The sequence below is a fragment of the Acartia tonsa genome, chromosome 12 (genome assembly GCF_053477335.1).
Source record: "Acartia tonsa isolate MP-2025a chromosome 12, ASM5347733v1, whole genome shotgun sequence".
NCBI classification, from domain to species: domain Eukaryota; kingdom Metazoa; phylum Arthropoda; class Copepoda; order Calanoida; family Acartiidae; genus Acartia; species Acartia tonsa.
Genome location: NC_137271.1, coordinates 11,924,713 through 11,950,853, shown reverse-complemented (window position 1 = coordinate 11,950,853; position 26,141 = coordinate 11,924,713). Strand labels below are relative to the sequence as shown.

General features: G+C 34.4%; 2 protein-coding genes across 3 annotated transcripts in view; both read right to left on the bottom strand.

Moving 5' to 3' along the window:
* Positions 1-24,966, bottom strand: part of Cat (Catalase) — a 28,427-nt gene extending 3,461 nt beyond the window's left edge. The window contains exons 1-13 of the mRNA XM_080178988.1: positions 24,908-24,966; positions 23,751-23,843; positions 22,023-22,121; positions 12,611-12,732; positions 11,893-11,976; positions 11,021-11,087; positions 3,909-4,006; positions 2,616-2,706; positions 2,439-2,506; positions 2,108-2,165; positions 1,347-1,403; positions 893-1,026; positions 457-507 (exon numbers count right to left, since the gene is read on the bottom strand). Of these exons, the coding sequence (XP_080035114.1) occupies positions 457-507; positions 893-1,026; positions 1,347-1,403; positions 2,108-2,165; positions 2,439-2,506; positions 2,616-2,706; positions 3,909-4,006; positions 11,021-11,087; positions 11,893-11,976; positions 12,611-12,732; positions 22,023-22,121; positions 23,751-23,843; positions 24,908-24,958 (1,073 nt within the window). The 5' untranslated portion in view covers positions 24,959-24,966. The remainder of the gene's footprint in view (positions 1-456; positions 508-892; positions 1,027-1,346; positions 1,404-2,107; positions 2,166-2,438; positions 2,507-2,615; positions 2,707-3,908; positions 4,007-11,020; positions 11,088-11,892; positions 11,977-12,610; positions 12,733-22,022; positions 22,122-23,750; positions 23,844-24,907) is intronic.
* LOC145333673 (uncharacterized) lies at positions 13,262-20,384 on the bottom strand. 2 transcript variants are annotated; one of them, XM_080178881.1, is made up of 3 exons: positions 19,415-20,384; positions 18,132-18,872; positions 13,262-13,693 (listed from the first exon to the last, which is right to left on the bottom strand). In XM_080178881.1, exons 1-2 carry the CDS (start codon positions 19,971-19,973, stop codon positions 18,865-18,867), a joined length of 567 nt encoding a protein of 188 aa, XP_080035007.1. In that variant the 5' UTR covers positions 19,974-20,384; the 3' UTR covers positions 13,262-13,693; positions 18,132-18,864. The 2 variants fall into 2 exon arrangements, with proteins under 2 accessions (XP_080035007.1, XP_080035008.1); XM_080178882.1 differs by lacking the exons at positions 13,262-13,693; positions 18,132-18,872 and having other exon boundaries at positions 19,344-19,556; positions 19,760-20,384.
* Positions 24,967-26,141: the final 1,175 nt, after the last annotated feature.

Below are 26,141 nucleotides of genomic sequence, written 5' to 3'. Positions count from 1 at the left end.
TCCGCCAATTGGTTATTGGTTGATACAAAACAGGCAGATCCTCATTGGTTTAGAGCGATAGCTACTTGGGAGCTTCCGCCAGGGACGACATTTAATTAGGAATTGGTAAAAGTTGCAATATCCCTTTAGAATCTAGGCCGGGACCTAATAATGACCAGGTTTCCTATCCCTTATGCCTGATATTTGCAAAAAAAAAATCTATTTGTATTAACAAAGCCACTCTACAAGTAACCATTTATTTTCTATATGAATCATCTTGCCAGTTCCAAAATTGACATGTTGAGAATTTTTGCAGCTCTTTGACTTAGTCATCCTTGTTAATTGAAATGAGAGGTTTAATGTCTTATAATAAGATAACAATTATGTGCTTGTAAAAGTTTAAACTGACAGGCTAATTGAGCATATAATTTTGCACTATTTTAAATTTATACTTTTTGATGTATTTCTTTGACCAACCTGTGGGTGTCATTGTAGGAGAATAGTCTTCCCTGTAACATCTTATCTGGGCTGAATACAAAGAGCAATATCATAATCAAATCATAAATTAATTAGCAAATTTGAAATGCAAAAATCCATCAGGTAAAACCGAATGTATGTATAATAATAACAACTGAGTCATTTCCAAAATATTGTTCTTGATTTCAGTATTTTTTTGTGATTGGCATACAGTTATGACGACCTTTTAAAATGCTCTTAAATTTTAATTTTAATTTATTTTTCTTGTTGGTTATACCCTGTTGAGTTTGTTGCAGAGAGGGAAATCTCAATTGAAAAAAATTTTGCTCTAACATTTTAACCGGTAAAAAATGTTGTTATTAACACTAAATATGAGAGCAATAAAGTTAAAGACAGAATTCTTTTAACTTTATAGGATTTATACTAGCTCATTTACCTGGGTTCTATTCCTGGAACCAGATGGGCAGGACTAAAAGCAATCTGTTCTACCTCACTGAAGTAGTTGGTTGGGTTTCTGTTTAATACCAACTTACCAACTTGGATCAATGGGAATTGTCCATGTGGCCAAACCTAAAACATTAAAATTTTTTAATTATATGTAGTTGTTTTACTTTACAGCAGTCTGATTTTAGAAAATCATCTTATATGTTTGTATTTATTGGGCATTAAAATTGGACTTATTCAATTGGCACTGGACATAAAAACTTTATTGCAAGGTTGAAGAGTTGATCATCTAAAGCAAAGTTAATCTGAGAAATACATGCACCCCCCCCCCCCCCCACCCAACAAATGTTTTGTGTTATTTATTCCTAATGAAGATATATTAAATATTAAAAAACTTCTTTAGTAAAGCTTTAAAGTATTTAGTTAATTACGATGATTTGTTATACCTTTGTCAAGTCAAATGGATTGAACTCAAACTTCTCTGCTTCTTCAAAAGTCATCACCTAAGAAATGGTAATACAGATTAATTTTCTTTCATACTATTGCCTGGACTAGCTCACTGTTGAATTACGTAAACCATCTTCTCAGAATGTGATAAGCTCTAAGCCTGAACTGCTTCATGACTAAAGAAGTTATAGCATTCTTAATGTTTCTTTAAAATGTACTTTGTACTATTACTAGCGGCTTCGCCCCTAGCCTCTAAAGGTGATCAAAAATATCTTAGGCGAAATTCATAAAAGGACCAAGGAAATCTTCAGCAACAAAACAAAGGACCAAGTAAATCTTCACAAAAAAAAAATAAAAAAATAAAAAGCACCAAGGAAATCTTTAGCAAAAAAAATTAGGTGTCCCACCCCCCCCCCCCCCCCCCCAAGAAAATAGCCTAAAACCACCACAGGACCAATAGGTATATTCCCTGAAGAGTAGAATCCGATCAGTTCAGTGGTAACCGAGATCTTAAGGGACAGACAGACGGACAATTTAAATTTATCAATTTAATAAGGTTGGGGAGGGGGAGGGGGGTTAGAGCTTAACTGGCCACTTGTGATAAAGCACCCAATAATTATAATAGAAATTACAGAAACTCTCACGCAAAGTTTAAATGATAGGTAGATTCTAAAATGCCCATAATAAAAGCAATCTGTTATGATTGGATTGGAGTTGGACTAAACTTATTTGTATCCTAGTTTTGAATGTTAGAAGATACCTGAATATGCATTGTCCAGGATGGATAGTTTTCTGTAGAAATAGAATTATAAAGGTCCCTAAATACAATTAAAATTGTTATGTTAAACTGTTTCTCACTTTATTTTGTAATTATCAATATTCCTTTTAAATCAAGAATCTAAATTTTTCACCTGAATAAGATATTCATGTTATTTAAATAATCTGAATAACAAAAATGAATTCTCTTTTTCAAGGATTTTTTTTCAAATGCCATTTGGAAACCTTTGCCTTAGATTCAAGTAAGTTTACTATGAATAATAAAATTCATGTACTAAAACATAAGTTGTTTAATTTCATAATTAATGATGAACCTAATTGCAAAATCAGGATCATTCTTGGCCATCTCATCTGCTTCTTGTCTGTTAAAACACTTGATTCCCTAAATATGTCATATGACTATTTATATTTTCTTTAATATATGAATTCTTTGTATTACAAAAATATACTGCAATAAATAGAAATATGATATATTTGCACATTTCTAATACCTGGTCTGTTTTGTAATGGAATTTGCAGTATACTGGTTCACCTTCAGCATTGACAAGCTTGAAAGTATGGGATCCATATCCATTCATAAACCTATAAAAAAGCAAAACATTAGTGAATTCTTAGGTTAAGCTTTTGGGGATATACTAGTGAGGTAGGAGACAATGGATTGTAATACACATTCATTCATTCATTGGCCTAAAAACTTTGGGGACTTTAGTTAAATCTTTATTTAGTTTTACAAACTAGCAGTTTTAAAACTTTTCGACTGATAATTCAAATCTACAGAAAGGGTTTTCTTTTACAGGTTAGACAGTGACGTTCAAGAAGGGGGGGTAAAATTTGAAATATATTGTCCATTGTCTTATAATTTAAAATTTCCAATATTCTTGATTTACAATTTCCTTGGCAAATTTTATGTTCCTTTAAAAAGAACTGTGGAGAGACTCAATCATTCATGATTTGCTGTCCCTCTTGTACCGAAGCAAATAAATAGACAGTTATACAAGTAAATTAGAAGCCTAACTTGAAGAAACCCTAACATTATGCAAAACTGTTATTGTTTCCCATTCATAACTTGCTTCACCTCTAAGCCCAAAACAAATGAATAGACAGTTATATAAGTTAATTAGAAGCCTAACTTGAAGAAACCCTAAGAGTATGCAAAACTTATATAACTGATTGTTTTCTTCAGAAATATAAAAAAAATCTAAACATATTTTCAGTACATCTAGTTCTAATTAAGACTTAAGAAGTAAAAAGTGTTCTGTCAAAAAAAGTAATTTCATCCAGGATTTAGTTGAGTCAGATTTCTAAAGAAAATGTTTATCTAAATGAAACTTACATTCATTTTCAAGTTTTTAAATTGACACAATGCCCTTTTAGATTTATACTGTTAGTAGTTTTTTTTTGCCATTGTCTTTAAAAGATTGACCAATTGACAGGACTGTTACTCAGCTTGCAGGGAAAGTAGCTGTTTTTAGTGCCCTATGAAAATGGGGATAGATGTCACCGCTTTTGGCCTACCTTTTCTATTGAAGTCATAGCAGATGGAAAGAGAAAGGGAAGGGGCAAAGAAACCCAATACAAAAGAGATGGTAATATAGGTTATTTTCTGACGTCAATAGAATAGGTAGGCCACAAGCAGTAACATCTATCCCCATTTAGCTAGGGCACTATAGACAGCTACGCAGGTAAATTGTGGATCAATCAGTCTAGCCATTTATGAGATCTTCCTGGAAATACATACATTCACATGCAAACATCCAATTACTTTAGTATATTATATTGATAACCTGTATCCATTAGGAGTACCCCTGTCAGAGAACAAGAATGAAACTTGATGGGTTGTCATGGGCATCAGAGAAATAAAATCCCAGAATGCATCAGGATCCTAAATAGGTATGAAAATATCTATTAAAAAAATAGTGGCAATGCCCCTAGACGCCATTAGGGGCACTTGTGTGGGGGGAAGGCGGCAAATTTGACCCCTCCCCCTGCATTTTTATTTAAGTTACAAAAATATTTAAATACCTTCCAATGACCTACGAGAAGTTTAATTGTAACGGAGAACTGCAACAGTTTAACAGTTAGCAAGATCCTTTAGTACACAGACAGAGAGACATTAGCATTAGCACACCACTCCTGTGTATAAATGTATTTAATGAATAGTCAATAGAATATTTGCCATACTTACTGATATAGAATTGTAAGAGATTCTCGCACAATGATAGTTTTAGTTTATAGTATTTTTCAAAACATACTCAAAATCTTAAACGATGGGTGATTTCGTAGAGAAATGTTACTGTTTTCAATATTTTCAAAATACTAAAATAACCCTAACAATATACAAATTTCCCTATATATTCAAACGACAGGAAATTGAGACTTCACACCTTTGTTAACATTTTCATACGGATAGAAGGGGTCAACTTATGCTAGATTTGGGATGTATTTGTAAGATACTACATATGTTCACATATCTTTACGGTCAAACATTGTCAGAAAATCATAAAAATTCCGGAAAATATTATCATACGAAGAAGGTTTATGGCCTCACTAGAATTTTATGACTTGGAATAATAAAGGTTTGGTGAATAGATTTTTTTTCTATCATAACGCAATCTCGTAGCAAGATTATCAAGATAGTTAAGCTTAGTTCTTAATGCTAATTTTGCTTGTTTTTTTTATTTTCATTTTGGCAGCATTTAATGCTTAATAAACCAACCAATCAAAATTAAAGAAAAAAAGTCTCCAAAGTTGTTATTGCTAATTTCTCAATTATGAGATCTTATTGGACAATCACATATACATTTGCCTATTGTAGAAAAGGATATATACGTGGATATTATGACAAGGGAGAAATAGTGGTCTATTTAGATTGCTAACAGTGAACTCCCTTATTGGTTAGGTCGATAATTCATTAGGAGGGGAAGGGATGGGGTAGGGAAGGAGAAGGGAGTAATCATTACTTAGACTACTGCGTAATTGCAACCTAAATTCAAATTAAAAAGCTTAAATGTTATATGAGTCATTATAAAAAGCTTGAAACAAGAAGGACGTTATCAATCTGTTATGGGCTTTAAGGCAGACAAACAAAATTATATATAGAAAAAATTTAAACTTATAAAATCATTAGATTAATTTTATATCCCTCCCATATATATCTTTACTAATACAACAACAGGAAGTTGAGGTTTTGATATGAGCAAGGGGTCCAACCTCTCTTTTTATAAAGCAGGGCTTTTCTATAATTAGGGTCGGTAGGTCTGTCCTTTAAACATTATTCTGTATTTAACAGTTTTACAAAAAAATAACGTATAATTTTGTCAAAAATAATCCAAAAATATTATGCTTAATTTCTTCTGACACTCTACAAAAGTTAATATTAGTCATTCCATTTTAGAGCTTCGCTTTTATGGATGTTGTTATCCTTGATTTTCTCAAAGGAGATAGTGTAAAAAGTAATGATAAATTGGAGGGGGGAGGGAACAGTATTTTCAATTATCCAAAGTAGTAAGCGTTTTTGTCTGTCCCGAAGGATCTCGCTAACCGCTGAACCGGTATTATTCTCTTTTACAGTAAAGCTTCTTATAGGTCCTGGGAAGGTTTTAAACTTCCCCCCCAAAATATTCTTTTTTTACTCTCCTCAGATTCCTGGGTATGAATCATAGATTATTTGTGTGTGTGTCCATTCCATTTTAGATGCGCTACTACAACGGAAATATTATTACTTGGATGCTGCATCATATTTTCATGTATTCTGATAAAGTGAAACTCATAGATGGCTAAAATAACCATACCCCCCACCCCCCAATCTACCCACTCCCCTTCTACTAGATGAACTAATGAACAATAAACGAGTTCTATGTTAGCAAGCTAAATTAACTACAAATTTTCTTTCTCAATATATCCATGTATATTTCATATTATTTCATTGTTTGTCCATTTTAAAGGTGCTACTACCCGGAAGGCAAGTAGGGATTGAATGGACTGTAAAGTGTAAATTATACTGGTACCCAACGTTTTATAATCACGTTTTCTCATTCGTTTGCTTGGACTTATAAATGTATTATTTTTGACAAAATCATACGTCATTTTTTTTTGTAAAACTGTTAAATACAGAATACTGTTTAAAGGACATACCTAACCGTAATTGACGGACATACAGACTATAATCATAGAAAAGCTCTGCTTTATTAAAAGTAAGGTTTCAAGTTCGACCCCTTGCTCAAATCAAAACCTCAACTTCTTTTCTATTATAAGAGTCGGTCCGTACGTCTGTAACAGTTAGCTCTTTTCGTTATCAGAATGTCCGTATGTCCATTTCAAACATGTTGATTTTCAAGTTTTTCAACATCAAGTTTTTATGCATTATAATTATCTGAATGATCTGATTTTTGGAATACAAATTCCTAGAACAACAATGTATAATGTTATTCAGTTCTGACACTCTACAGGTGTTAATGTTTGTTTGTCCTACTATTTCAGAGCTTCCCTTTCATGGATGTTGTCATTCTGTTTTTATAACTTTTATAAATGCTCAAATTAAAATTAAAGTTTAGAAAGCGTAGCAACTATATAATCGTTACCAGATTGTCCGTACAACTATTTTAAACATGTTGATTTTTTTAGTTTATTACATACAAAATGATATTTTATTTTTCTAAAAAAATAGCTGTTTTAATGCATACAAAAATTATTGCATGAGAATACTGAAGGGGTTGGAAAGACAAAAGTATAAGTACAGATTCTATATATAACATATCTCCGCCCATTTCCCTATCCAATTTAAATTTTAGCTAACAAAAAATAGCTATTTGTTCTGAATGGACGGAACGATCCTAATCATAGAAAGCTTCGCTTAAAAAAAGCTTATTATATAAGTTTTACAAGCAGAGAATCAATACAAAACAAACAGATTCTATTTTAAAAAAAGATTAATTTTGCAGATTTGTAATTGATTGCTTTCTCCCTATTCCCTAGAAAGGTCCAGGTCATGCTCTAACTAAGGATTTCACTAACCGCTGAACCAATGAACAATAAAGCTTCTTAATAAAAAGTGAAAGTTAAATTTTGTTTCTTTTAACTTTTAAAACTACTCATATTTAAACATCAAGTTCCTATTGTAAAGATTTATGGGAAGGGGTGGTTATTATATCTACTGCTGTTAAAAAAAAAGCTTTTCTATAATTGGGGTTGGTTTCACGTCCGTCCGTCTGTACATCTAGAACAGATATATTAAGAAAGTGGTACAACTTTATAATATTAACTTATAATTCTGTTTATACTTATACATTTATATTCTGATTATTCAGTTCTGACAATCTACAAGTGTTACTGTTTGTTTGTACTACTGATTCGCTTTTATGGATGTTGTCATCCTTGTTGATAAACCTTCCGATTTCCTTTATTTGGCTAAAGTTAAACAGAGTTGCCTCCCCCCCCCCCATATTCAATTGAATATGATTTACTACTATTTTCTGCCAAAATAAAGGTAAAAGGTAAAACATGGACAATAATAGTTATTCCTTTCATTGTATTATAAACGGCTTTCCGCAGATATAGAATGTACAATAATAAGATTAAAACCAGTTTTTAGCCCCGAGGTGCCGAAGAAAAAAAATAATTCTATATTCTAATCTCCCTCCCCCCCCACAAAAAAAAGTTGCTCTTAAGAATTCATTTGTAGTTCAGGAAGGGAGCAGAGAAAATAAGAACGGCTTGTTTTTTTCCTATGCCTTGTAAAGTAAATCATATTCAATTGAATATGGGGGGGGGGGTAAAAAACCCTGTGTGAACACACCCCACACCCCATAAACCTATACAATAGGAAGTTTAAATATGAGCATTTATAGAAACAACAAGGATGACAACATCCATAAAAGCGAAGTGCTGAACTGGTAGGACAAACGGACATTAACACTTGTATAGTGTCAAAATTGAATAATCAGATTATAAATGTATAAGTGTCTATGCAAAATTGATTATAGAGTTGCTACGCTTTCTTAATCTTACCTAATTACTGCAGGAATCACCATGCAAAGTTTGAAACATGCCTAAATTAACAAAAAAAAGCTATCCATTACGGACAGACGTACGGAGTGACGGATGGACGTATGGACGGACCGACCCTAATTATAGAAAAGCTTCGCTTTTAAAAATTAACTTTTATGTGAGACAATGTTAGATATACCTTTGTAAGAATGTGTTTCTAAGGACCAATTTTTAAAAGCGAAGCTTTTCTATAATCAAGGCCGCTCCGTCCTTTACTGATATCTCTGACAATATCCATTAAAGCGAAACATTAACATAAATGTATAAGTATAATCAAAATTATAAGTAAGTATTATATAGTTGCTATGCTTTCTAATTCTATAAATTCTATACTATAATAACATATTAATGATGGACAGACTGACGTCTATAACCAACACAAATTATAGAAAAGCTTCGTTTATTAAAGAGGGGAGGGGAATTTATTTATTATTTCCTAATTTCCATATGTCTTGTGTTGTTATTCTTGGGGGGGTGGGGGGGGGGGGGGTGGGTCATAAATCAAGTTCATATATCGGGGAGTATATTGTCAAAGCTAAAGCCATATAGAATTTCATATCGGTCAACCCTTCTTAAATAGGGGAGGGGGGGGGGAGTATATTGTCCAAGCTAAAGCCATATAGAATTTCCATTGTGTTCACTTCACTATTTTTCATTTAAAACTTCTTAAATCTTAATGAATATTACGTAAATTTACGAAATCTTACTGGACAGACATACTTACAAAGCTACGTTCATATATATTTAAGATTTTAGATTTGTTTTGTAATTTGTTCCTTCAGTATTTTATTTTTTTTTAAGCGAAGCTATTTCATAATTAAGTTTTTGTTATAGACATTTTTCCGTGCATTTTAAATTTGTTTCACTTTTCCCATGATTACTAAAATAAAAGAACAATGTCAGTTGTCTATAATACGATAGGATAAATATCTATTCCAATATGGCTTCTAAATTACATATAAGGCACAAATTTTGACGTTGAATGTGTGTGTGTGCTTCTGTTTTGATCTAGCTGACCTTTACAGGGTAGCTTCTTATAGTTTAATTTGTATATTTATCTTTCTTTTTTGCTTTTAAAAATTTATGTATTTATTAACGTTAAGCTTCAGACAAAAGCCAACAAAAAAAAACTTTTACTAGAAATATGCGAAGGTTCCATGATCATATGAACAGGCTATTTTATTTGAGAAATCCAATATTTTTTTAAAAACTCAAATTGCCCAATAAAATTAAACGGTCTAGCTAAGTTTTGGAAAGGGATAATTAGTGATTTACAACGATATCCTGGCCGTATGAAAATGTATAGCTATTTCAATATTTATCATATACCCATTTAACCCCTTCATTTCACACGTTTAACCCCCAGTATGAAAATTAGGGAATTTAGCAATATTTGGCACCAATTTTAATATTTTGAAGCCTTAAATTAGTTTTTGAAACTAACGATATGACTGTTCTCGCATATCTTGATAAAATATTTCTCCTAGCTGGCTAATTAAACAGTACCCGCCCTCCTCTTATGACGTTACTTGCTACCCTCTCCTGATCTAGGAGGAATGTATTGACAAATATCTGAGGACTATATTAGCAACCTAACATGACGAAAAAAGTTCCCCTTTCACAATATCCACGTATTTTATATCGATTGTCATACCTCATTACTACTGCGAAAAAATCATTATTAATTCAGATTGTAAAAAATTTAAAGTTTTAATCACTAATTTATAGAAAATACTAGCGGCTACGGCCCTAGAGGCCTCTAGGGGTACATGAGGAGGCGGGAGGGTATTTTTCTCTAGGGGCAATTTCTCTTGGGAGGTTGGTGGTACCCTCCACCAAAATAGTTATAAACCTTCCATGAGAAGCTACCCTGTAAAGGAGAACCCGATCGGTTCAGCGGTTAGCGAGATCCTTCGGTACAGACAAACACACATCCTGTTACTTTATTATAAGGATTACAAACTGCTGCTTTCCTAGACTAGCCTCATAAGTATGAGTGTTAATTGTGGTCAATATGATAAACCTTTGGTCACATTATGATTTATTCTATTTATTTTATAGTTTTAATGAAGACCTTCTGCAGTTTAATTTCAAAATAGAAGCCAAACTTTTATATTTAAAATTTGAAAGACAAATAACACAAAATTTCTTTAAATTTTTGAATTTTTGTTAGTACATATGCGTATGATAAAATATGTTTTTAACACATGACCCTAATTGAAAGAATAGTTGAATGAATGGTCTTCAAAAAAGAGATAAATTTTAAATCCATTCAATACCAATAAAACCTATGTTAGAAATAAGTACTTATAAACATCTACTTGATTAGAAATCTAACTTGTGACAGAAATAATATTGTTTAAAGTATGGTTTTAAAACAAACTAACATTATTTGGTTCAGAACCATACTGAAAAATAATGTATCGTATCATATTACAGACAATTTTCCAAAAATAATATGAAATAAAAAATGATACAATTACAAAATACCAGATTTGTAATTATTCATTTTACAATCCGCGGAAACCTGTCTATAATATGATGCGATAAATAACTAAAATCAACATTTGACAAAATCCTTTTCATGAAAATACCCAGTTTAACTTGAATTTGTATCTTGAGAATCGATATATTATTATTTGGATGTTGCACCAGATTTTCATGTACTCTATTAAAGTGAAATTCGCAGCTTGCTTAAATAAGGAAACCCTCCATCCACCTTCTTTAACCCATCCTCTCCCCCCCTCACATTAGATGAACGAACTGATCAATAAATGAGGTCCATATTAGCAACCTAGATTTACGACAAATTTCCATCTGTCCAAATATCCATGTATTCTATATCCATTACCTTGAGATGCGTGACAGGGTTTCTTTTCTGTGTATGAATAAAACTTGGAAATAGAAGTGGATCCCTGTCAGGTATTCAGGTCATTTTAATAGTTATTTCTTTCATCGTATTATAAACGGCTTTCCGCGGATATAGAATGTACAATTATAAGATTAAAACCAGTTTTTTATCCCCGCAGTGCCGAAGGCACTGGCTAAAAAAACTGGTTTTAATCTTATAATGTACATTTTTATATTCGTAGAAAGCTGGATATAATACGATGCTAGACATAGTTTTTTCGTATGGATGAGAACCGGTTCCTATCCACCGGATTCGAATGAATATGAGAAAAATAATTTACAAGACATTGATTTAAGATTTAATAGAAGCCATTAGAAAATTGTAAAATTCAATAACCAAAATTTTATAAAAAAAAACATGTGAAAAAAATGAAAAGTTCTTTAACTTAGTCTTCAATGCAAGAAAATGTGAAGATGATTAAAGTCCCTCCACAGATTATGACGTCATACGATAAAATAACCAATGAGATTCCAAATAAATTTTACCATTGGTCTATTACAGTACATACTGGCCTCTCATTGGATATTTTATCGTATGACGTCATAATCTGTGGAGGGACTTTAATCATCTTCGAAACTATACTAAAGAATTAGGTTATTTGTAGTCAATTGCATTGAAGGAAAAACAAATTTTAATGGAAGGTAATTAAAGTCCCTCAACAGATTATGACGTCATTCGATAGAATAGCCAATGAGAGGCCAGTATACACTGTAATTGACCATTTGTAAAATTTATACTGGCCACTCATTGGTTATTTTATCGCAATCTGTGGAGGGACTTTAATTATCTTCATTTAAATGAACCAGTTCCTTATGAAGAAGATTGGAGTATTATTTCCAACCAGATCCCAGTTTCCTTCCTCAGTGTAGAACTTTACTGCAAACCCTCTTGGATCTCTGAAAACAAGGATGACAACATATGTACATAAAAGCGAATCTCTAAAACCAAATGGTTGAACAAATGAAAAGGAACACTTGTAGAGCGTCAAAACTTAATAAAAGTATAAACAAATCAAAAGCTTGTTGCAAAAATGCCTAAATACAGGATTCTGTTTAAGGACATACTTTTTGGAGTTGATTATAGAGATGCTTCGCTTGAAATATTTTTCTTGTTGTCATAGGAATCATTTTTGTAATAATCAGATGATAAATTATTTTACAATTAGGTTAGGTTAGGTTATATACTAGGGGGCCGAGCTCCCGCGGCTAGGCAGGCTAGGGGGCGGAGTGCTGCGGCTATGCAGGCTAGATGCCGAGTTGCTAGAGAAAAGTTTCGTAATTTTTACTCAAAAATCTTTTCTTGCTTTTGACAATGCTCTTCAAGTCTCAATGTCTGTACTACCATATATGATTTTTTTGTGTTTGCTACTCATGAATATTGCCATCCTTGTTTATGTGTGTAATTAATAATTATTTATCTCATCGTATTATAGACAGCTTTCCATGGATATAAAATGGAAAAGTTTATCTTATTATTCATAGAAAACTGGATAAAATACGATGCTAGACATACTGGAAAAAATATATTAACCTTGCAGTATCAGCAGAACCACTCTCTCCACCGACAGTAGAAAATCTGACCGCAATGGGAGTTCTCTTTCCTACACCATCAAAAACAGCAGCTTTGCAGTACTTGCTAATGTCATGGGTCACCTAAGTTGAAACTTTTTTGAATCCTTACAATAAAGTAAAAGGATATCTATGTGTCTGTACCGAAGGATCTCGCTAACTGCTGAACCAATATGGTTCTGCTTTACAGTGTAGCTTCTCATAGGTCCTGGGATGTTTTATAACTATTTGGGGGAGGGTACCACCACTCTCCCAATATAAATCGCCCCTAGAAACAAATCACCCACCTCAACAAAATTTTAAAAATATTTCTTTTACAACTAAAAAATGGGGTGGTCCTGCATCTTATGCCCACTCACACTCCTCAAGCTATATTTACCTAGGGATCTAAAGGGATAAGACAATGAATAATAAATTAATATAAATCCCAAATTATGTTAAACACTATTAGCCCTTCTGTAGATATAAATTATTGGTTGAATCGTTTGGACACTAAGAGTTTTGAAGTGACTAATCAATATTCAGTTAAAGTACCAAAGTTTATGAGAAAACGAATAAGACAACTTTGGGTACTTCTACTTTGGGTACTTCTACTTCAAATTCAAATTCAAAATTCAAATTCAAATTCAATTTATTAACCATAGATCCAACAAACCCCGATCTTGGACAATTATCCTCCACCGGGAAAATAAAAATGATAGATTTTACATGATAAAATACATGTTAATGATAATATTAGATTATTATATATGATTTAATTGCATATTATCACATTTACTTATAATTATATGATGGTTTATTTTTATTTCCCATCCAATCATTATGACATATTATTAGCGATAATAATGACTAAACAATTTAATAATGATAGCGGATAATGCCCATGTCTGACTAGCCAGGTGCAGTACGTAGCCCTAAGGCTGGAGCACGCCCTTGATGACGTTCAGGCGCTATTGCTGGCCGGCATAGTCGGACTAGTGAATTTGAACATTGCTGTTATAGTTCAATAATGATAAAGTTCCGCAATTATGCTTCAATATGCTTGCTACACCCCCAGAAGTCTGTCCGCCTCCGTCTTTGGTTGTACCCCACCGCCGCGCAATGCCTCCAAATGTGATTCCTAAATAGTAAAGTTAATACAATTCCTTGGTCCTAGGACCAAGGAACAAGGTTATCAAATAGATAGAAGCGCAACTCGTAATAACAATCCATAATTTATCCCATACGTCTATATTCAGTAGGACTAGGTACCTATTTATAAAGAAGTAAACAAATAATAAAATTAAAATTAAACAGTCAATAAGTCTTGAAAAAAAACTTAAGAATAGGTACCTAGAGAATTCTGCTTGCAGTAATCACGCTAATAACCACGCTATGGGGAAATAATTTTGAGAGTGATAAGGACAAAAGAAAGGTTAAAATTAAAATAAATCATAAAGAATAAATTAATTTGAAAATTTTTTGGCTTTGATTAAGTTTTTTATTTTGGTCCGATCCTAATAAACGAATATCCAATGAATATTCATGAATATTCAAGCGTAGAAGGGTTGAGGAAAAATGTGCCCATGACCCCCCCCCGCTCGGGTTGCCGCGCCCCACCTGCCAAGGTCCGAACAATTATGCGTCATGAATCATGCGTCATGAAGAATAAACGAATAAAATTAACAAAATTTGAAAATTGGATGAGTTCCAATATTCATGAATGCAACAGAGAATATTCAAAATTAAATATTCTAAAACGTGTTGTTTGTTGCAACAAAAAACTGCGTCAAAATTCAATTTTGACAGAACAAGGACAAAAAATCTTCAAGCGAGAAAAATAACACATTTTGTTCGGAAAATGGCATAGAACGCTGCTACCGTCGCGGCTGGAGTCACTCACCACAATTTTCTCCAACCAACCCCATAGCATTAAGCCGCAGTCCCTGCTCAACAACAACCCCCTAAAACAGAAAGAATTAGTAAACAGCTTAAGTTGAAGGAAAGATAAATTACAACCAGGAATGTAGTTTATAAAACTAAGAATATTAAGAATATTCTTCCATCCGCCGCCGCAACCCGCAATCCCTGCCCCCGGACAAACTTAGCTTCGAGTTAAATAAATTAAGAATGACTAAAAAATAGTCAATAAATTGATTGGAATAATATTAATCTGTCACACGTCATAAAAAATTTAAGTTTAATTCAAATGCAGCTAAGAAAGTGAAAATGAAAGTTAAATTAAACAAGTTAAAATAACATATTTGTGGTTGACATTTTACACAATTCTATTTAGTAGGTAATCAAAAACTCTTTTTTTGAAAAGTTTAAAATCTTGGATAGTTTTCAGGTTTTCTGGTAAAGAGTTATAAACTATTGGAAATTGAATTAAAGGTAAATTGAATATAAAATTTCTTGTTGTACTGTCCACATGTAAATCATTTCTATGACGTGTGTTGTAGGAGTGTAACTGACGTCTATATTGCCAAGTATTATCAAAAATGTCAGGCTGTTGGCCGTTAATATATTTATGCATAAAAAGCATGATATTATAATCTCTCAGCTCTTTGAATGGTAAAATACGCAATTGTTTGAACAAAGGAGCACTGTGTGCAGTGCTGGAGCTGTTTGTGATTATTCTAGCACACTTTTTTTGTAGTTTGTGTATAATACTTGCCTGTCCGTCAGTTACACCTGTAAAAACTATTATTGAATACTCGATAATGCTATGTACGTACGCGAAATACAGCATTTTAAGATGCTGCATGTCGAGCACGTTCTTCATGACACGGAGGCTAAAGATTGCGCGCTGCAGCCTGCTGTGAAGGTCCCCCCAGTGATAAGTAAACTTCAACTTAGAATCTAACCTAATACCTAAGTGCTTAGCCCATCTATTTTTTTCATTTTCATGGTTGCAGTCGACTTTGTCAAGCTTAACAATTTTGCCAGGATCCCTTTCCCCATAGTTGTTAGAATCAATATAAACAGGAAATTCATTAAGAAGGTCAATTTCATTTGCAGGAATAACTTGTCTAGGAGTTTTAAAAAGGATAATTTTTGTTTTTAAGGAGTTTATAATTAATTTATTGGCAGCATACCAGTCATTTGCTTGAGGTAGGACTCTATTTATTGTTTGGATTAAATTTGTGAAATTGTCAGATTTTAAGAAGATTAGGGTGTCATCGCAGAAAAGGTTAAAAATGGCTTCTCTGCAGCTGCTGTCTAGGTCATTAATGAATATCAAAAACATTAATACGCCCAGACAGCTGCCTTGGAGTATGCCGATAAGTATCTCCTCCAGAGTGGAGGAGTACTCCCCCCCAAAGAAAACTTTCTGCCTACGAGAAGAAAAATAACTAACAAACCAATCATAGATGACACCTCTAATCCCATAATGATATAATTTAGCCAGCAATATGTCCCTGTCAACAAGATCAAAGGCTTTCTTGATGTCCAGGAGCAGTATACTGCATACCTGTCCATCAATGAAAGCCTTTGCAACAAGATTCATTAAGTTCAGAACATTATGACTAGTATTATAGCCGCGACGAAAGCCAAATTGACGCACATTGAAAAAATTTCGCTCATCCAAGAAATCATAAATGGAAGTGTATAAATACCTTTCCAGAGGTTTGCTGAATGACGCTATCATGCTGACGCCACGATAGGCTTCAACAACAGAAATAGGGCCACTCTTATATACTAAGACAACTTTGGAAATCTTCATGAGATCGGGAAAAACACCTGTGCTTATGCTCAGATTATAGATGTATTGCAACGGAGCCGTAATCGGCCCCGCTGTTCTACATAATAATTTCATGGATACATCAAAAAAGTCCTGGCTTTCCTTTGGCTTAATACTAGTTATTAATTCAAATGTTTTCTGCAGTGTAAGGGGGGGAACAAAGATGGTATCTTCAATTCGTGGAGGGAGAAACTCCCTAAAGTTTTTGTTTGAGATAGGGATGTCTGGGGTTAAATTAGCACCCAAATTACTAAAAAAATTGTTGAAATGATTAGCGATTTCTTGTTTATCGGTGATCTTACGATCACCGACCTCAAGATAATCCATTGTTTTTGTGTGCTTTTTCACCCCCAGAACCTCCCTAAGTACAGACCATACTTTTTTCCCATCCTTACCCGCAGACTTGATTTGATTCTGAAAATAATTTTTCTTAGCCCTACGGACGCTCCTAAAGTACTCATTGCGGTACGCATTGTACCGTGCAGTATTAAACTCAGAAGGATCATTGCATTTTATCCTATAAAGTGTGTTCTTGAAGGCTTTGCATTTTAAAATATAATTATTGATATAGGGCTCTTGGGGGATGCAACGCCTGTTGTTTCTAATAGAAACTTTGGGACAGTGATTGTTATAAAGGTCAATGAATATCTTTAGGAACGTTTCATAGGCTAAGTCAACATTATTTAGAGTAGTAACCACAGACCAATCAGTATCATTTAGCGCATTGCAAAGGTTATCATAATTCTCATCTGATAACAGGCGCTTTGTGAAATTTTGAGGTTTTTTTGTCTGTTTGAAGTTTTCTTCGTAAAAAACACCAATAGTTAAAAAATGATCCGAATAGTCTGTGGGTACAATCATTGACAGGGCTACATTCTGTATAAAGTTTTTGCAACAAATTAAATCCAATAAACTATGACTAAAGTTGTGTATACGGGTAGATCTAAGGGTTATATTAATAAACCCATAAATAATTAAGTTATCAAGAAATTGAGCTGCCGAACTACTCGGTAAAACTGCTTGGAAAAGGTTTAGGTTCATATCACCCGTGAGGAAAATAGGATAATTGGCATAATTGTCTAAGCTATCAAAAAGTTCAAGAAGTTTCTCAAGAAAGGGTTGAATGGTTTCCTCACTGGGGGTCCTATAAATATTAACTACAATTCCCTTAAAATTGCTATAACTTATCTTTAAAATCAAACACTCAAAGACTGATTGTTCAAAAAAATTAGGAAAAATCTCTTCAACTTTGAACCTAGATTGCACATAAGTGCAAATGCCCCCCCCCCTCCCCTGGGGCCTAGGTTTAGAGTACAAGTCATACCCATTAAGCTGAATTAAATTTAGATTACTGTTATCATTGAGCCAAGATTCCTGCAGGTTAATTACTGTGGGCTCCACGCCCGAATTTTTATAACAGTCTATACTGGAACTAAGCTCTGTAAAACACGAATTAATGGATCTGCAATTTAAGTTAAATATTGAAAAGACCGGTCTGTTGAGTGATTTAATTTTTTCTATTGCATTCTGCTCTGTAATATAATAGGAGTCTATATTGAGCTCCTCTGAAAAGTCCGAAAAAATGTCCCCATAAATATGCGACGTAATATTAAAATTCGGATTGTTATTAAGTTGATTTACGCTACTATCTACCTGAGAAACCATACTGCAAAGGTTCACATCCAGAAAGCATTGCCCGACCGATAAGGTTCTCCCTCCAACTTCGACTTCTAGAGCGTCCCGTGTGCTGCGTACATACTGAAACACAATTATATGAATACATGATAATACAATGTAATGTTAGCATCATACCCAAAAATCAATGAGGTATCTAGGTACCTACTGAACTTATAAAATTGACTAATGGCTTACAAGGCTTAGACTATTATTATACAATTGTTAAATTATTAGCCTTGTTAGATATATTAACTATAAATATTTAAGTTCTATGTACACACATAATAATAATAATCCTAATTAATATGTTTAAAAAGGACTAAATTCAAATTAATATTGACATTAGTTGTTAGTAGAGATGTTAGTAATAGTTATCAAAAAGTTGGAAATGAGGGATAAGACTTACTGCTACTAAACTTTGTTTTAAGATTAACTTGAATAAAAATCTATATCACTAAGTGATTAATGTTTATAAAGGACAAGTTCTATATGTTTTGTATGGAAGATTAATAAAACTTATACTGTCCTTTCATTTAGTTGGAGCTGTGGAGGTAGGACTAGAGGTTGACACCGTCGATGCTGCAGCTGCTGCTGCGGCAGCTCGCGTACTGGCCGCTATCGCTGTGGGCGCTGTCTGATCCTCTTTGGGCACGTCATCTCTGGGGGTGTGGGGGGAGGGTAAAGCTGGAAATGCGTCGGCTCCAGGTGCCGCACCACCGGTTGGTGGGAGACCCTCTGCCCCTCCTTCCTGTCTGACTGTGACTCCAGGATCTATTCCTCCATCCTCCTCTGGGCGCTGCTGCTTGGCATGCTGATCAGCAACCTTAATAATATCTGACAGGTTAAAATCAAGGCCGTCAAACAACGCCTTATTAGGGACGTTGGCCTTGAAGGCCTCCAACACGATGGACTTGGCGCTAAGGAGGGAATTTAATTCCGGCAGAGGCTCTACCATGCCTAGGACTGTGGGGGAAAAGGGGTTGTGGATCTTGATCCATTTGCCCTTGTGGCCAAGGGGCATGAAAGAGACCCCTGCACTCGTGGTCTTGCATTTGTGAGCAAGCTTGGCTGTGTGTAGGAAAGACATTACTTGGCGGTTCATGTCCGCTAGATCATGTGACACCCTAAGCTTCACCTTGGGATCGTATTTGACCGCCGCCGCCGCTGATGACCACTGGCTGCGGTCCGCCGCACGCTTCTCTAGGCTAATCAAGTGCTCCCGTTTATTTAACATAAACAGGAATAAAGTCCTGCGCGAAAAGAACCTAAAGATCATCGGGGGGACTGCGCCTTTGCGGCTAGGGCCAAGAGGATGGCTGAACTCAATATTAGAGTAAAAACTTGTGTTGAACGCAACAGAATCACCTGACTGTATCATTGACCGTAGGACCGGTTCGATGACCTCTTCATAAACATCCTTGACGTCAGGGGTGGTGGCTCGCCACGGCGACTGGAATCCGTAGATCCGTAGGGACCAGCATCGCTGCCTCTGTTCCCTCTTGACCGCCTGACATAAATGATGATAATTAATAAAACGGTCACACTCTCTATCCTCCGTCCGTAATTTCAATAGCAGATCAATTTGCGCCCCTAAGCCTTTGATTTTGAGGCCTGTAGCCTCATCAGGCGAGACATCAGGGTCTTCGAGTCGAGCCCTAATAGAGTCAATTTCGGTCTGGTATTGCCCCTGTAACCCCTCTATACGCTTACCTATATCTACCAACTTCAGGTTCACGCTGTTGAAACTCTTCGTTGTTTGTTCTGTGTACTCCTTTATTTTCGAGGCCACAGAAGTATCAATGAGCTTAGACATCCTGGCCCAAGTATCCGGGCTAAGATTAACGCCACCATCTGCCGAACCGTCGGCGGCCTCCTCATCCGCTATGGCAGCTCTAAGCTTGTTGCCTTTGCTGGCTTTGGACATAGTGACGGCAAAAAGTGCCGACAAAAAATAATAATTATTAAAGCACAGATAGATGTTCACAGATGCGTGGTATAGGTAAGACTAAGCGTAGTAGAGAGGGGCCACAATTAAGGGGTAACCTGAACCAATGACGTGAGGGCGAGGAATAAAGTTGACCAATGAGATGGCACCAGTTGTAGGACAGGACCAATCACAGCTCTCCACAGAATAACTCCCAACCAATGGCAGGGCTCCAACACTAGAGTGTGTGTATGTGTAGTGTGTGTGTGTGTGTATAGCGTAGGCTCTCCTCCACTGTTGTAAATGAACGGGGGGGAGGAGAAGGGGTGGTAGCGATACTCAAAAAAGGGGTAGGAAGCTTATACAGCAGCTCTACATTAGAAGATGTGTATCGCTTGAAGGACGCTAACTAACTTTGGGTACTTCTACTTTGGGTACTACTACTTTGGGTACTACAACTTTGGGTACTACAACTTTGGGTACTACAACTTTGGGTACTACTACTTTGGGTACTACTACTTTGGGTACTACTACTTTGGGTACTACTACTTTGGGTACTACTACTTTGGGTACTACAACTTTGGGTACTACTACTTTGGATACTACTACTTTGGGTACTACAACTTTGGGTACTACTACTTTGGATACTACTACTTTGGGTACTACTACTTTGGGTACTACTACTTTGGGTACTACTACTTTGGGTACTACTACTTTGGGTACTACTACTTTGGGTACTACTACTTTGGGTACTACTACTTTGGATACTACTACTTTGGGTACTACTACTTTGGGTACTACTACTTTGGGTACTACTACTTTGGGTACTACTACTTTGGGTACTACAACTTTGGGTACTACTACTTTGGGTACTACAACTTTGGGTACTACTACTTTGGGTACTACTACTTTGGGTACTACTACTTTGGGTACTACTACTTTGGGTACTACAACTTTGGGTACTACTTCATTGGGTACTACTACTTTGGGTACTACTACTTTGGGTACTACTACTTTGGGTACTACTACTTTGGGTACTACTACTTTGGGTACTACTACTTTGGGTACTACTTCATTGGGTACTACTACTTTGGGTACTACTACTTTGGGTACTACTACTTTGGGTACTACTTCATTGGGTACTACTACTTTGGGTACTACTACTTTGGGTACTACAACTTTGGGTACTACTATATTGGGTAATACTACTTTGGGTACTACTACTTTGGGTACTACTACTTTGGGTACTACTTCATTGGGTACTACTACTTTGGGTACTACAACTTTGGGTACTACTACTTTGGGTACTACTACTTTGGGTACTACTACTTTGGGTACTACAACTTTGGGTACTACAACTTTGGGTACTATATACTTTGGGTACTACTACTTTGGGTACTACTACTTTGGGTACTACTACTTTGGGTACTACTACTTTGGGTACTACTACTTTGGGTACTACTACTTTGGGTACTACTACTTTGGGTACTACTACTTTGGGTACTACAACTTTGGGTACTACTATATTGGGTAATATTACTTTGGGTACTACTACTTTGGGTACTACTACTATGGGTACTACTACTTTGGGTACTACTACTTTGGGTACTACAACTTTGGGTACTACTACTTTGGGTACTACTACTTTGGGTACTACTACTTTGGGTACTACAACTTTGCGTACTACTATATTGGGTACTACTACTTTGGGTACTACTACTTTGGGTACTACTACTATGGGTACTACTACTTTGGGTACTACTACTTTGGGTACTACAACTTTGGGTACTACTACTTTGGGTACTACTACTTTGGGTACTACTACTTTGGATACTACTACTGTGGGTACTACTACTTTGGGTACTACTACTTTGGGTACTACTACTTTGGGTACTACTACTTTGGGTACTACTACTTTGGTTACTACTGCAATTAACAGTCCAATGTCCCCTCCCTCTCTGATTTTCATATAAAAGCCAGGGAGCTTTAGTTATAAGACAAAGAACGATTAATTTATGTACTTCCACCAATGATTATAAACTAAATTACCTCAAAGTATCCAAAGGCCCCGGCTCCTTTAGCATGTACCACTCTTTCTGGAATTCTCTCCCTGTCAAAATGAGCCATCTCATCGATAAGAACATGATCCTAAAAAAAATAAAAATTATCAATACGAAAGTAATAGTATATAAGTGTGTGTCTGTCTGTCTGTACCGAAAAATTTAGCAAACCACTGAACAGATATGGTTCTCCTTAAATAAGAATATGATCCTAAAACATGAAAAGAATTATTAATTCCTTTATAAAACTAACAGGATGTTTGTTTGTGTCTGTCGGTCTGTACAGAAAAATTTAGCAAACCACTGAACAGATATGGTTCTCCTTGAATAAGAACATGATTCCAAAACACTAATAGAATTATTAATCATTATATAAAAGTAACAGGATGTTTGTTTGTGTCTGTCTGTCTGTACAGAAAAATTTAGCTAACCAGTGAACAGATATGGTTCTCCTTGAATAAGATCATGATCATAAAGCATAAATAGAATTGTAATTCTTATATAAAAGTAACAGGATGTTTGTTTGTGTCTGTCTGTGTCTGTCTGTCTGTACTGAAGGATCTGGATAACCACTGAACAGATATGGTTCTCTTTTACAATGTAGCTTTCATAGATCCTGTGTTAACGCTATTTTAGGGGAGGGAATCACCACGTTCCTATGAGAAAGAGCCCCTAGAAAAATCTTCCCCCCCCGCAAAAAAGAGGTGGACTTAAGGTGGAGGGGAAGACGACCCATTTTAAATTTTAGTTTTAAAAAGAAAAATTAAAGAAATAAATAACATGTTGATTTATTCATTTCAAATGAAAACTGAAAATTTGTGGAAATATTGGAGAAAAATAAGATTGTATAGAACATCTTATAAAGTACTTTTTTTCCTAATTCATACATTTAGAACATATGTATTTTAAAACATCATGTAGATTTAAACCATGGGCCAGCAGCCGCGCCTTCTGTCTCATAGCTGCAGTTAAAATTTGATGATTGTGGCTGAGGCTGATTCTATCTTGAAATTGCGTGTTTAGTTGTGGATGATACTTCAAATTTGTCTGAACTGTTTGAAAACTTATTAGATCGGCTACAAATGAAGGGTTGCTGTGACTAAGGGCCGACAACGAGCCTTATTTGGTGGCCCATGAAGCTGCATGGCTGACGGTAAGGCTTATGTAAGCCACGCAGCTGATGGTAGCTGTAGCTGCCAAACCCTGATTTAAACACAACATTTAAAATGAAAACTTAAAATTTGTGGAAATATTGGCGAAATAGGATATAAGATACATTAAAGTGTCTGTTTATACTTTTTAGAACAAGCCAAATTTATCCTCTTTAGACACTTTAAATTTTAGGATTCTTACGGTCTTTGTTTCAGGCTCTTTGAAATCGATATGATTATTTAGAGTATATGAATTATATTTATCTATTATACATCCATGAATTAATCTGGCCATCAATAATTAATATATATTTCTATCCATCTATCCACTAATCTATTATTAATTCATCTCTCCATTAATTATTAAATCCATAAAGCCATCAATCCATATAGCCACCAATCTATCTATTTATCAATCTATCTATCCACTAATCTATTTATCAACCAATACATTAATTCATCTATCCATTTATCCATCAATTCTTCTATCTGTCCATTCCATCAATCTGTCTGTCCATCTATCCATTAATCTATCTATCCATCTTTCAAAACATTCATGAATTTACCTGTAGGAGTAAAGGTCCTCTGGGCCCTACAGACAAAGAATTTAATTTATCATCAATGGGAGCTCCATGTCCAGTTGTCAGCTGCTCCTGGCGCTGAAAAAAAGAAAAGACGATTAGGTATACGTTAATTTAGGTTAGGTAAGGATATATTTGGTTAAGATTAGCCCTATAAAGGTTTGACCACTAGCTGCAGCTATGTGTCTCGCAGGGTTTGGGCTTCCCGTAGGGGTTAGGCAAAAAGAAAAACTATCCGTCTTATTTTCAATATAGTAAAAAAAATTACAAGGCTTTTTGATTGGCTTTACACATGGAAAAGGGATTGTTCAACTGAAGGAAAACTATCTAACTTAACTTTACAACAATTTTTTTTCGCCAATAATGACAGGAAAAAAAGCTCGAACACTTACAAAGTAGTTTCTCAGATACTAAAAGAATTAATGAATTAAAAAAAGTTAAAGCGGATTTTTTTAAAATTTATATTTTCAATAAAATATGTGTTTACAGCATTCTATTCTCAAAATATAAAATTATCAATAAAAAAGTGTTCTTTTAAATACTGTTTTCCAAATCCTTAAAAAAATATCATTCATGTTCGGTTTTAATTTAATATGATTGATGAATATAAACTACATTTTTGCAAGGAGGGAATGGATATTGAACTGTACCCAAGGTTTCATTTCCACGTTATCTTTTTCGTTGGGTTAAAAACTTTTACAACTATTATTGAAATTTGTTTGGTAATTTCTAAATAATATCTCCAAACTTTTCAAGCACTAGATTCAATCTTCAGATTGGTCGATTTTGTTTATCATCATTAGAGATAAATCAATCTTTCCCTTTAGATCTCTGCATTTATCATTTTCATCTTCCTCAAAGTTTAGAAGTAAGAGAAAATTATTAAAAAAAACATTAATTCATTTAAAAGGAACTTTATTAAAAATTTCCTTAATTCATGTAACTCTTTTATTGATGATTTAATAAGATTAATAAGTAAGTAAATAGAAATGAAAAAAGTAATATTTTCCAAAAAATTGTACTACGCAAATACAAAATGAATACTTTTCATTTTTTTGCTTTTAAAATTTTGAGTAGAAGTAAATGTTTGACTGATATTAAAGACCTGATGAGAAGCTTTGCCCTAATAAATAAAAACTTACGTTTTGTTGTTTGTAGTTTTCAAGCTGATTTGTGGCTTCGTCCCTACCCATTTTTATAAATCTTAAATTAGATAAAAGATATATATCACATCTTATTATAATCAGCTTTCCGCGGATAATAAAATGATAAATCATAAGAATAAAACCAGGCCCAGGATAAATTAAATTATCTTCGCTACTAAAAAAAGGTTAATAGTAGAAAACGTTCTCTTTGGTTTTCTACTTCGCCCCTTGACTCTAGGGGAGGGGAGGCAAAAGATATCAGGAAAATAGTCTATAACCACTCCAAGATAAAATAAAATCTTCTCTGAAAAGCAAAGCTAAATTGGACCAGCAGTTTTCGATATATTTAGCTTCAGACTTTAGACTAAAACACTAGAGGGAGAAAGAGATAGATAACTGTATCTCCCCATCGCAACCGCCTTGTGCAACCTTTCTATTGGGTGATTGAAAATCAACCAATGGTGTAGCCTATATTAACACAGCCAAGTAGCAGAAATTAATTTAGAAGGGAGGGAGGTTGTTGTCTGTATATACATCTATACTATAGATCTGTTCTTCAGGCAGGAAAACCTTACTACTTTATGTTTAACAAATTTAACAAGTTTTATTATGTTTCTAATAAATCACTTAACTAAATTAGATGTTATTGTAAGAACAGACATGAAACTATATTAAAGTTTTAGAAATTTCTAAGAAATAATATAAACAATATTAGGTCAATATAAGTTTGTAAATAAATATTTAGATAGTTAGCTAGCACTTTTGTTCTCTAAGGATTACATTAAATTTAACCAGATTTTTTTTGCATTTTTAAAGCCAGTATCCTTTATTTTAAGCAATTCTAAAAATCACTATATTATTGCTTGGAGGATGCATCAGATTTTCATGTACTCTAATAAAGAGAATCTTGCAGCGGGCTAAAATAACGATACCCTCATCCACCCACTTTACCCCATCCCATCCCCTGCTACTGGATGAACGAACTGACCGGTAAATGAGGCCCATGTTAGCATGATCATTAAAGTCGATTTTCCCCTGTCATAATGTCCACGTATAAATATTCTAAAATTACATCCTTTATTATTCTGTTTTATTGACTGAAAACTTAAAAACTTATTATTAATTTATATGTGTAATATCTATGAATTCACTTTTAACTGTGTCACTAACACAAATACAAATTAAATCAAAGGAATTGTCATCTGTAACAATCTAACTTTTATAATTTTGA

What these genes read in the sequence shown, in the direction of transcription:
- LOC145333673 (XM_080178881.1), bottom strand. Translation starts at nt 19,973, where the DNA reads ATGTCCAAAGCCAGCAAAGGCAACAAGCTTAGAGCTGCCATAGCGGAT.